This window comes from Rattus rattus, chromosome 12 (genome assembly GCF_011064425.1).
Source record: "Rattus rattus isolate New Zealand chromosome 12, Rrattus_CSIRO_v1, whole genome shotgun sequence".
NCBI classification, from domain to species: domain Eukaryota; kingdom Metazoa; phylum Chordata; class Mammalia; order Rodentia; family Muridae; genus Rattus; species Rattus rattus.
The window spans coordinates 60,270,959-60,283,556 of NC_046165.1; the positions used below are offsets into that span (position 1 = coordinate 60,270,959).

Genomic DNA, 12,598 nt, shown 5'->3' on the forward strand with positions numbered 1-12,598 from the left:
GGGTAAATGATAAAATTAGAATGTGTCCAACATTGTTATTAAGAAAATGAAAACTAAAGCTAACGTGAAGTGCCATTAGAATGAAAAAGTTACAAATTCAGACAATTCCCCGGGCCAGGATGGAGAGAGCCAGGAGCCTCACAAACATCTTAGGTGAGATGTCCAAACTGGTACCACCGATTGGGAAAACCACTGTGAAACTCTTTGACCAGTTGAATACACATTAACACATGTGACTCAGCAGACCCACTCCTATGTTTCTACCCAAGAGAGACAGGACTTGTGCTCTCAAACACTCGTGGCAGCATTTCTTATAATAACTCCCCAAACTAGAGAGAACAGAGATGGGCAAGCAACCTGAAGGCACAGATGCCTTCAGAGGCAATGTTTGAGTTCAGGAAACAGCACCCAGAAGTACAGCGCTTTGGTGTGCTGTGTGCTTTTGAATTGAAGACATTGGAAGGTGTGGATGCTGCCTCAGAAGCAAGGACTCTCTAACCTTCTTTTGTCCCCACCCCAGGCACCCAGGGAGGGGCTGTCTCTGAAGTTCCCTCACCAGAGGGAGGAAAGTTCTTGCAAAAGAAATGTCATTCTCTTAAGCCCCCGTTCCTAGGAATCTCATCAAAGAGCAGGAAAGATTAGCCACTGGCAAAGAGACTCAAAGTCCCCAGCCCAGACAGACTTTGATCTGTTCTTCTGAGGGAGTCTCTGGGAGGTCACCCAAAGACTTTATCTCAGTCAGAAGTTAACTTTGTTCAAGGTACAATTCTGTCCCTCACCATGCTCTAACCTGCCTCCCCCAGGAAAGGAACTTTGTCCCAGGCCATTGTGTGCTCTTTGGGCTGTATCATTTCTCCTAAAATCGTTTACTAACCCTCCAAAATGCCCAACACCCGACTCCCAGCTCCATTTCCCTGGAGGAAGAGAGACTTTTAACTTGCACTTTCTTGCCCTCCTTTTGAGTTTCTAACTTGCATCACTTCCATGCGCATGCGCATGCGCATGTGCATGTCGATGGAACCCATTTGCCTCCCTCTCCCGATGCAATGCTTCCGATCAGTGGAGGGCACTTTCCCCTTGACCCTACGACTCATGACCCCAAGTTGAGGAAGAGCAAGAGAGATGGTAGAGTTGGAAACTACCCTAACATGGACAGCACCTGTGTTCCAACACACAAAGAAAAGGTTCACAGAGGCTCATGGCTTCTAAGAGCAGTAGCAGAGACCAGTCGGGGACCACGTGGAGAGAGGCCACAGCTGAATAGTGCCACTGAAGTAAACAATAAGTATTCACTCTGCAGTGATTTTAGAGTTCTTGAATTATATGTTTGTTAGTTGCTTTAGTTGTTGTGGGCCTATAACGAACACCTGACAAGAAGCAACTTAAAGAGGGAAGGGTTTATTCTGGCTACAGTTCCTGAGGATGGTACCCATGATCCACCATGACAGGGAAGGGAGTTGTAGCAATAGGAGCAGGAGGCAGCTGATTGCACACATCCAAAATCAAGTATAAAAGCAGCGAACAGGAAGTGGACTTGGGTGGGCTAAACTCAAGACCTGCCCTTAGTGACTCATGTCCTCCAGTCAAGCTCCTCTGTCTAAAGGATTCACAACCATCCCAAATGATCCCTCCTGCTGGGGACCAAGTATTCAAACATTTCACATTTAGACCACAACACTTGACTCCAAATGTCCACTTTTCAGAAGGCATTTATGAGACAAAGAAGAAGGAGGAGGAGGAGAAGGAGGAGGAGGAGGAGGAGGAGAAGGAGGAGGAGGAGGAGGAGGAGGAGGAGGAGGAGGAGGGGAGGAGGAGGAGGAGGAGGAGGAGGAGGAGGAGAAGAAGAAGAAGAAGAAGAAGAAGAAGAAGAAGAAGAAGAAGAAGAAGTTACTTTGTATGACTTTAAGCTATTATAAGCATGCTGAAACAAAACAGAAGAAACCAAGTCTGAAGAGTTAAAGGAAAATATGGAAACAATATCTCATGAAAAAGGAATATCAATGAGGAGACAAATTATAAAGGCATGGTGGTGCACCCCTTTAATCCCAACACTGAAGAGGCAGAGGCAGGCAGATCTCTGTAAGCTCAAGGGCAACCTGGTCTACATGGTGAATTCTAAGACAGCCAGGGTGATACATTGAGACCCTGTCTCAAAAGTAAAGAGAATAAAATTATAAAACAGAAGACCAAATGGACATTTAGGAAGTAAGCAGAACCAGGTAAATCATCAAAGCTTCAACCTTAAATGCAAAACTCCTCTAGAGGGAGAGGCTGAGTTGGCAGAAGAAACAGAATGAACTTGAAGGTAGGTCAACAGATATTTTCTAGTCTGGGAAGCATAAAGAAGCAAGAATGGACAAAAGATGCTTATACAACTCTATGAATAGCCAGCTTCCCCTTGCTATGACGCATTACCAGAGAGTCAAGTTAGAGCACGGGAGACTTATTCTGGTAAATGGTTTCAAAGTTGTCGGTGACGTTTGGTGGGCCTCTTGCACACAGTGTCCAGGAAGCAGAAATAGAAAGGAAGGAGTTGGGGTCACAATTGCCCTTTCCAGGGCACTTCCCTATGAGTTCCTTGCAATAGGTCCCACCTTCTAAAGGTCCCACCAGGTTCAGAGCCCACTAGGCTGGGGACTAGGTCTTCAGCATAAGATCGTTGGAGAATATTCAAGATGCAAACATAGCAATCCTAATTGCTGGACTGAGAGCTCTAGGGCTCTGAAGGACACGAGTCACAGAAAGAAGGTTAAAGAGAGTTTGTCCAGGTTTTGCTGTCTCATTTCACACTTGGGGAAAACAAAGATTCAGACGGGTAGCAGCAACCAACCAATGCTTGCATAACAACTGGACACAGAATCTTTAACTGTTCTGTGACCTGAGGCCCTCCCTACTTTACTGCAGAACATTCTGAATCCCAAGGAAGCCCCCCAAGGCCTGGGAACAACCAGCATAGTGGGCCACTCTGTACTGAACAAATCGGGACCAGTCTTGGAGTTGCCAGGATTCTAATATGAGTAGGACGCAGCACTCAGAAAAGCTCCTGGCTTTGTGGAACGCAATGCTCTGAGCTCCAGCAGCTGCCATGTTGCTTTGAGTCCTTTTCTATTCAGTCTCTTGGGATGAAGGATCTTTCCTTTTAATGAAATCTGCATTTCATCCCCAAGGTGAAAACAAGTGTCCTTGGCTCTTCTGAGAAAAATGAGAAGTGCTTTCTTTTGTGTAATGAATGCTGGGAACATGCAAAAACAGAGGTTGTTCTTAATTGACTGCAGATATGGAGAAACAGATCATAACCCCTAAAGATACATAAAGCAGGAGGAGGAGAAGGAGAGAGGGAGGGAGGGAGAGAAGGAGGGAGGGAGGGGAGGGAGGGGAGAGAGAGAGGAGAGAGAGAGAGAGAGAGAGAGAGAGAGAGAGAGAGAGAGAGAGAGAGAGGGGTTTCTCATGCAACTGAAAGCCACAAAAGGAAACTTCACTCAAAGACAAGGTCATTTGTGGCAACCAGCAGATGTCAGTGGCAAGGTCAAACCCAGAAGAGTCCTCCATCATTGATCCCATGGTTGATTCAAGGAATTAGAGGCGGGATGCACAGCCTGTAACATTAGCCATGTGACTATGAGCCTGGTCCTCTGGCAACCAACACGAGGTCACTAGTCAGTGCTTGGACAGTAGGGAAGAGACTTGTCCCTCTTGACTTAGAAGATGTAAGGAGATACAGCCCTGGGAAACACGAAAGGGTCACCCCCTTCCTCTAGGTCCTCACTTTAGTTCATTCACTTATAGACCTTACTGCAAACAAACAGGAGAGCCTCAGAGGTGCCTACCACCTTTACCTATGTTCAGGTGGTCTCGTTGCCCCTGTTGCCACTGTGCTCTAGGGAGGTGGGAAAACTGAGGACAGAGCTGGGCACTCAAATGGGCATGGGGAAGTAGACTGTCAGATATTCCCACCTCTGCTCCCATGACCTCCTCCTCCTACCCTCCCAGGCCTTCTCTCTTTGGATTCCTTAATCAACCCATTCATTTCCTGTTTATCCCTGGCAGCCAAGGCCTTGCCTTCCTCTCTCTCCAGACCTTCCAGAACATTACAAACACACAATTACCCCCCTCTTCCTTGCCTTTGATCATAACATTCTCCTTATCCAGGGAGACCGACCCTTCATGCCATCAGAGCAGCTCTATGAATCAGGTTCAATCCTGCTTATATGACACATCCTCCAACCTGGATGACCCTCTCCCACCTCCTCACCCTCAAAGGATGTTTTCTGTACCTCAGTAATTTGGGAGTTTCACTCTGCCTCAAGGTAGATATTTGTGGTCATGGGACTCTTGCCTGATGCACAGGTTACCCTAGGGATGGGGTGGGGCCTTAGAGGATGCTGTGGGAACCATCCTGGGAAGAACAATGAACCATCTCTAGCAAGCTCTCAGATATCTACCACTCCTCTGTTTTGTCTCACTTTAGCTAATAAAAGGTACTCTTCTCAGATTGTCACTGCCACATGGGCCCCATTGGGTTATTTCTCTGTGTATATATGCACATATGTATGCTGGTGTATATGTGGAAGCCACACGAGAACCTTTGAGTATCGTTTCTTGGGTGCCATCCACTTGGGGTTTTGGAACAGTCTCCCACTGGCCTGGAGCTCACCAAGTAGACTTGGCTGCCCTGCCAATGGGCTCCAGGTCTCCATCTGTCTCCACATCCTCAGTCCCTGCATTCAAAGTACAGGCAGGACTCTGGCCTTTTCCATGTGGGTTCAGGGGTCACATTCAGGCCCACATGCATAGGGGACAGGCACATTACCAACTGAGCCATCTGCCCAGCCCCCTGGCGATCTCTTTTAAATGCATGTTCCAATTCAGTAGATCTGGAAGAGACACAGATGTAGGTTTTGACTAAGCTGTGGCCACCAGTGCTTCAGATCCTCAATGGCCAAGCCAACAGCCATGGTCCTCCCACTCTCCCCTCTGCAGGGACAGAGCTCAGCCTGTAGTACCTTCCCACTTTGTTTTTTTTTTTTTTTTTTGCAAGCCCATGGGTCAGAAGACCCTGGGAATCACATCTCAGGTGCAGAGGTCAGAGGGATAGTGATGAAAGCCAATAGTGTGTGGTAGAATGGAAGATGCGGGGAAGGGCACCACACCAGAATGCAGCATGCTCTCAGAAGCCAAGTTCTCTGATGGGAGGGTATCGTTTGCATAGGCAGGTCTTAGGTTTAAGACAGAATGAGAGGTAAGAGTGCCACCTTCTTTTCTGCTTTCCCTACTGAGGGTCTCAAGGCAGAGATGGGCCAGTGCACTCTAACTCAGCCTTGTGAGGGCATCAGCTGTGTCCTGTCATGGGCTGTGATCGTAGGGACCTGCCCTTCTTGCATGTGCCATGGCAATTGTTTGATTCATGGGTACAGCGCCACCCTTCCAGTGCTCTCCCTGTTCTTGTCAAGCACCCCATCCCCCCATGGCTGGGCCACACTGGTCGACAAGCCTACTTTCTAGCTGGTTGGCCTTCCTGCCCTGTGCCATACTGTACCACAGACATGCAGACCCCTCTGCTCAGCTCAGAATTGAAAATGGCTGCTTTTCTTGTTTCTAGTAGTTTTTATGAAAAGACATTCCAATTGCTTCAGAACTTCCAGACATTTTTCCCTCCTTTGTGTGTGAAACATGCAAGAGTTCCCATGTTCGTAGGTAGTGTTATGTGTGCATATGTGTGGAGGCTGAAGTTGACATGGACACTTCTTCAAACACTCTCCATTGAATCTATTTCAGTCACTATTCGTTGACTTGCCACTCTGCTACTGTGGTCAGCTGCTTTGCCCCAGGACCCCTGTCTCTTCCTCCCTAGTGCTAGCATTACAGCTGGTACTGCGGTCCTCATGCTCATGTGACAAGTGCTTTCTCCACCGTTCCATCTCCCCACCCTGCTCCCCAGACATTCTGATGTGTGGCATTCGGTCACCTGGAAGCTACCTGGAGTCTAATACCGTTGACTAAGCCTATACGTGTTTGTGACTCTCTCTCTCTCTCTCTCTCTCTCTCTCTCTCTCTCTCTCTCTCTCTCTCTCTCTCTGTGTGTGTGTGTGTATGTGTGTGTGTGTGTATGTGCCTGTGCCTCTCTTTCTCTGTGTGTCTGTGTATTTCTCTCTCTCTCTCTCTCTCTCTCTCTCTCTCTTTCTCTCTCTCTCTCTGTGTGTGTGTGTGTGTGTGTGTATGTGCCTGTGCCTCTCTTTCTCTCTGTGTGTCTGTGTATTTCTCTCTCTCTCTCTCTCTCTCTCTCTCTCTCTCTCTGTGTGTGTGTGTGTGTGTCTCTGTCTCTCTGTGTGTGTGTGTGTATGTGCCTGTGCCTCTCTTTCTCTCTGTGTGTCTGTGTATTTCTCTCTCTCTCTCTCTCTCTGTCTCTGTCTCTCTCTCTCTGTCTCTCTCTCCCTCCCTCCCTCCCTCTGTGTGTGTGTGTGTATTTGTATGTGTGCCTGTGTATTTCTCTCCCTCTCTCTCTCTCTCTCTCTCTCTCTCTCTCTCTCTCTCTCTCTCTCTCTGTGTGTCTGTGTGTGTGTGTGTGTGTAAGACACACATAGCACAGAATTCATTAGAACTGGATCTGAAAGAAAATGAAGTAGTCTCTAAGTTCAGAAAGAGAAAGAAGATGCAATCAGGTAATGTCCCTGGTACAAGTTACCGGAATCACTAGAGGGCAGATGGAAGAAGCTACCTCCACCTCTCTCCTGTCCTGCTGGACCTTTCCCCCTAAGACAAAAGAAGTTGGGGTTGGGGATTTAGCTCAGTGGTAGAGCGCTTGCCTAGCATGCACAAGGCCCTGGGTTCGGTCCCCAGCTCCAAAAAAAAAGAAGTCAGCCTCCTAGAATTCAGACCCCAGTTTCCTGTGGATCCCATGGGTCCCAAGTTGAACTTCTGTTCTAGAAAGCTGATCCCATGCTATTAAAATGTTTAAGTGAACACTGATTAAATATACATATGCATATATATGTATTACAAATAATGACATAAATAAAAATCTAGCACTTAAGCCTAAATTCTTTTGGTGGGTAGAGATGGGGCTTGGATCAAACTTAGTATTATGTTCAATAACAGAAGGGTGAGGAAGTTTGAATTGTAGGTGCCACCCCCCTCTTTCGTGGTGAGCTTCCTTAGAGCTAATGTGTCTGCTTCTCTTCATAAGCGCCTCAGACTGTGATCAGGATTAGGGTCATCTGTTTTGAAAATGCTTGTCAGTGATTGGATGTGCCTGCACCTCTGAGGTCAGAGTTGGCTCTGGGATGAGACATATTTCTAGCTGGCCCTGCTGCTGCTCCACCTGGCCTGAGCTGAGGGGTCTCTGGCCTGCTTTCCCAGAGATGGAGGAGCATGTGGTTTCCATGCAGTGCACCAGGTATACTGGGCACTTGGGGAATGTTGGTGACTAATGATGAACTTATTAGAGCATTTGCAGTAAGCAGAGTAGCCATATTTATTTCTTAATTTTATTAGAGGAATGGATTTCCCCAGGCAGGCCTTGAAGGTCAGATGGGCCCACTGTGCCTCTGCTGGACACTTCCTTACATCTGTGGTGTTCACAGGTGCGGCTGGGCTGAGGCCATCTGTCTGGGCCTAAGGTCACTGGGCTCGGGAGGAAGGCCCCTCTCCACCTCATGGTTGCCTGCTCATAGGATCTATTCAGATACAAAAGAGAGACATATATGGAGGGGGTCAGTGGGAGCTCCTTCAGGAGGGTGAGGGGTAGGGGGAAGACTTGGCAGGGCTGCACACTTCCTGTGCCTCCTGTCACATTCTCAGGAGAGCAGTAAGCCTGGCACAGTTCCCACTGGACAGAGAAAAGCTTTTCTCAGTGGAATCTGCAAAAGAAGGAAGGCCTGCCAGGCTTCCTGGGACACATCAGAGAAGGGAAAGGGAAGGATTGTAACAAAAGTTGGCTTATCCCTTCCTTTAGGTGACCTAGAAGTCTCCTGAGCCAGGTGTCACCCCAACGTGGGTTTTTAAAGTTATATTCTTCCCATTATATCATACACATACATAAAAACAAGACCAGAAAGGGAGGGGGAGGGAGGGAAGAGAAGGGAGTAGAGGGAGGGAGAGAGGATGAGAGAGAGGTGGAGAGGGGGGGAGGGAGGAGGGAGGGGGAGAGAGGAGAGAGAGAGAGAGAGAGAGAGAGAGAGAGAGAGAGAGAGACTGACTCTTAAAACTGAGACACTGTTTTGAAGTCAGCAAGATGGGAGATAGGAAGGGATGGGTCCAGCCAGAAGGCACTCTTCTCCTGAAGAACTGGTCCTGGCAGAGGCCTGTGGCCAAGGAAGAGCTGCACCCGGTGAACCAGGCTGGGTCTGCCTGCAAGTCAGGAACAGGGGTCTGTCCAGCACAGAAACCTTATGCCTGGCAGATCTGAGCCAACCTTGTCCGTCTTCCTGCCCAGAACCCATTTTAGTGCCAAGGGGTAGCTAGTAGGGCCTGAAGGAAGAGCCAGTCTCCTAGGCTGGGTGGGGTTCAGGAAGAAAAAAAGTCTGTCTCATGATAGTTTCCTATGGCTGCCAAAAGGTTTTATGAGTGAAGTTTCTGCCATCTTGTGGCCAGGACTGATAATGCCTGAATCCCAGCCCTGCTGCCTTCCCCCAGCTCCCAAGCACTGCCCCGTGTTCCCTAGGTGGAAAGGATAGCCTCTGAGGAAAGGAGGATTCAGAGAGACCTCTACCCACATTCCAGCCTCAAAGAGCGTTTGGAAGGTCCCAAGTGTGGGGTTGCCACTCATTCATACAAGGAACATCATTTGTGAAAAAGAGGGTATGGGCAGGCTGCACAGGAGCCAGGCTCCACCCACCAGCCCTAGAGCCAGAGGAGGCAAAAGACAGACACTGGGTGACCTGGGGAGGGGAGGGGGAAGCAGAGGACTTGCTTACCACCTTGGCCCCAGTGTAGCAGTATAGTTGAAGCCAAAATAAGAGTCCCCTTCCGAGCGTGAGGCCCACACACATATACAGGTTCAAGGGAGGGCAACGCTCTCTAAGCAGATGCCCCTGCAGTGAGAATGCTCTCTGAGGGCAGAAGTGTGTGCACTTCTGGGCAGAGACCAAGAAGGTGTGGATGCCACTCACTGAGACCTTTGACTCAAGTGTATAGACCCAGCCACACAGAGCTCTGATCTACTTTGCTTGTCCTGGACCAAGAATGTCAAACTCTGAACCTGACTTTTTCTTTCTACAAGCTCTCGGCCACCTGAAGCGGGTCGTAGCTTCATGGCATGGGGCTGCTCTTGACTGGAACAGTCCATCCTCACCACCACCCTGTGTCCCAGAGCCAGCTGCAATTCAGATGCTGTGGAGGATTCAATGAGCTATGTTACTACTGCACTCTCAGGACATCCCACCCTCCTTGTAGTGAGGTTGCCCTGACTGATGGAGCCAGGCCAGCAGATGCCAGCCCAAGTCCTCATCCTCCTGAGGCTCCCTTTCTCTGAAAGCTCTGGTACCAGATGGTGAACTAGCTGGGGTTCCACCAAGGAGCAGAGACTTTCAAGGTGTTCCAGAGATGAAGTTTTCAGAGAGAATGCCTTCAAAGGGCAGTTAGAGTAAAGGCCTAGAAAAGCACTAGACTCTGACAATAGAGTCATGACTGAACCACAAAAACTTATTGCCACAAGGCCTCAGTTGCCTGCAGCCCAGGAACAAAAGACCCCCAGAGGTCACCAGGAGGAACTGTGGCAGTGCCTTGTGGGCACCTGTATCCTTCCTCATGACTTGACCTTGCAAATCTCAGCCCTCCTTTGTGTCAGCCACCAGATTCCACTTTGGGCTCTCCAATGAGTGGGGCAGAAAATGGGTGAGGGCTCATCTCAACAGTAGCCCGGCCATACCCTCATCAGTGCGCAGGCTCGCGGCTCTGAACTCAGCACTCAGAGCGGGTTCCTAATGCCTTATGTCTGAACACTTTGGGGCGACTGGCAACAAGATAGAATAGGAACACAGCTGAAATCCAAAAGGGAAAAAGGCAAGGCTGCACTCCACAGGGAGCCATGTCTGTTTCCTAATCTGTCTCCTGCCCCAAATAGCTCCGCTCTCCTTCCCCGATTTGTGTTGATGTGTTTCTTGTCTGTGGAAGCAGATGCCATCAAGACTTAAACTGGGTCACAGAGGACTATGACGGGCTGACACAGGCCCACAGGCCGTGTCCTCCTCTGACTTGAATGTCCAGGTTCCTAGCCTAGAGCTCAGAGCTCAGACTCCAGGAACCACAGAACGCAAGCCTCTACCCGCAGTGGGAGTGGGCGGGGCTTATCCCTCAGCTTGGCACAGAGCCCCTGGCTTGCCTGACTTTCTGGTCCTCTTTCCTCGTGGACAACTAAAGAACTACAGGTCCCTGCTGCTACCCTGGAGGAGGTTTGGAGCTGCCTTCCAAAAGCAGGGCTTCTGTCAGCTATGTGACACTAGAGGGACCATGAATTATACAAACAAACCCTTGACTCCTAGGTTCTAAAGCAGGAAGTCAGGGCACTCGCTGCCATGCCTGACAGCCTGAGTTCAATCATCAGAATTTCCACAGTAGGAAGAAAACACTTTCACAACTTGTGTGTGAGTGCTCATGTGCGCGCACGTGCGCGCGCGACACACACACACACATGCACACAAATAAATATTAAGTTAATAAATTAATAAAAAAGAATGATTTAAACTCTGATGCACATTTAATTTCAAGACCCAGCCCACCCAGGCAGACTGATAAGTACCCATCTAGAATGATCTACCCAGAAGGGGTAGAGCCAGCCCATGACCTAAGCCATGTGTCCCCTGCTGGCCACGCTCCCTCCTTCTCAGGAGTCCCGTGTACAGCGTTGGGTCCTGAGGTTTCTCCCTCTCTCTCCGCAGGTTCTTTCAAAGCATGGCTTTGGCCCCATCACCACCGACATCCGAGAGGGACAAGTGTTCTACTACGCCGAAGATTACCACCAGCAATACCTGAGCAAGAACCCAGACGGCTACTGTGGCCTTGGGGGCACTGGGGTTTCCTGTCCCATGGCCATTAAAAAGTAATTTCTCTCCACGAAGCTGGCCCTGGAGGTTCCATCAACACCATGATTGCTGGATGGAGCAGCACTGTTGTGATTCCCATCTGTCACTTTATGAAGAGCACACACCACACAGGCATTTACATGAATCTGGTTGTTATCGGGGTCTGATTTACAGAAAGTAGGATGACGAGGTGATGCGTTGTAATTTGTCTTCTGATCAGTCGGGGTGGGGATAGAACATGATGTTTTAGTGGATCATTTGGGGTCTAAATGAAGATAACGAATATCCCGTGTCCATCTGCTGGAGCCGGAGGGATGCTGAGGGTTCTGAAACAGGGAGCTGGCTGGGAGAGCACGGAGCACTGGGACTCTAGGGCTGACATACCTCACCCACCTCCCTGCCCTCAGGTGCCTAATTCATTAGTGTCTAGGAGCTCCACGAATCATTGCCAAAACGCTTTGCTCTGCTGACTCTAGACGCATATTAGGGGTTTCTCTCCCCCCTCCGTCCTCTCTGTGCAGAGAAAAGACATGAGTGACCTTAATGAATTCTAACATTCTGCTTACAGCTATGATAAAGCTTGTTCTAATAAAAAGCTACTGTTTGGTGATAGCACCTGCCTGCCGTGAGTCTGTCTCTCCTTGCTCAGGAAGGGTATCTGAAGTATTGCAAAGCCAAGTTAAGAGCTCGGGGGGAAACAGCAACTGCAACAAGCTCTCCTGGTTGTTTTTCCCCAAATGGGAAAGATGATTAAGATTTTGGTAAGTGGGCACACCCCTGGCTTTCTGTGGCTTCCGTAACAAATAGTTGTTTTCAAGCTGCCTGTGATGTATCATGTCAAGGACAGTCGTACTCAGAGAAGACACCTTCAGTCTTTGCCCTTGAAGAGAAGAACATTCTCTTAAAGACAAGAAACCATAGCTATGTAAACAAATGAATAGGTAAGCCAACTTCAGGTCCTGATGCAGGGCAGAGAGAGGCATAAGGAAGGTGCTGGTTCTGGGGACCACAGAGCTGTGTGCAGGGTCATCTCAGCTAGGTGAGCTCACCACAGTCCCCATAAGGTGGAAAACGGCAAGCTTAGAGTGGAATGGCTTACCGAATGAAGCAATCAGCCGGTGAGTGCATGCCAGGAACACAACACACACACACACACACACACACACACACGGGTCAGAAGCATTCACCCTGTAAGCTCCAGCTAATAGAAGAAAAGGACAAAGGACCAGAAGCAGAAGTCCTCATGGCAGGATTGGAAGCCGTGGGAGTTGAGTTTGCAGACCAGTATCCTGTGAGGAGCTGTCCAAGGTGTGCAGAGCTGGCTCAGGGAGGATCATTGAGAAACCTGCGGCTGGGTCTTAACTGAATAGCAGCTCCAGGCAGTTCAGACTCCTCCTGTTTTAACTTGGGCATGAGTGAGCAGAGCGTTATTGCCATGTGAGGGCACAGACTGGGCAGGGATGGGATGCATGTTCCTGGCTTCACCGTAGAGATGTGGAGGGAGGCAGTTTAGGGGCAGATCGGCAGCTTGGAAGGAATCCAAGAATGGGAAACTTAGGAGTGATTTGCATGCAGATGGC

At 49.1% G+C, this 12,598-nt stretch overlaps 1 protein-coding gene across 6 annotated transcripts in view; it reads left to right on the forward strand.

The window, feature by feature from the left end:
- Msra (methionine sulfoxide reductase A) overlaps positions 1–12,598 on the forward strand; it is a 322,939-nt gene that overhangs the window by 301,622 nt on the left and 8,719 nt on the right. For 5 of the 6 annotated variants that reach the window (XM_032917517.1, XM_032917521.1, XM_032917520.1 and 2 more), the window contains one exon: positions 10,875–11,633. In XM_032917517.1, the coding sequence (XP_032773408.1) occupies positions 10,875–11,039 (165 nt within the window). In that variant the 3' untranslated portion in view covers positions 11,040–11,633. Of the gene's footprint in view, positions 1–10,874; positions 11,634–12,598 lie in introns of those variants that run through there. The other variant, XR_004389611.1, reaches the window with a different exon arrangement.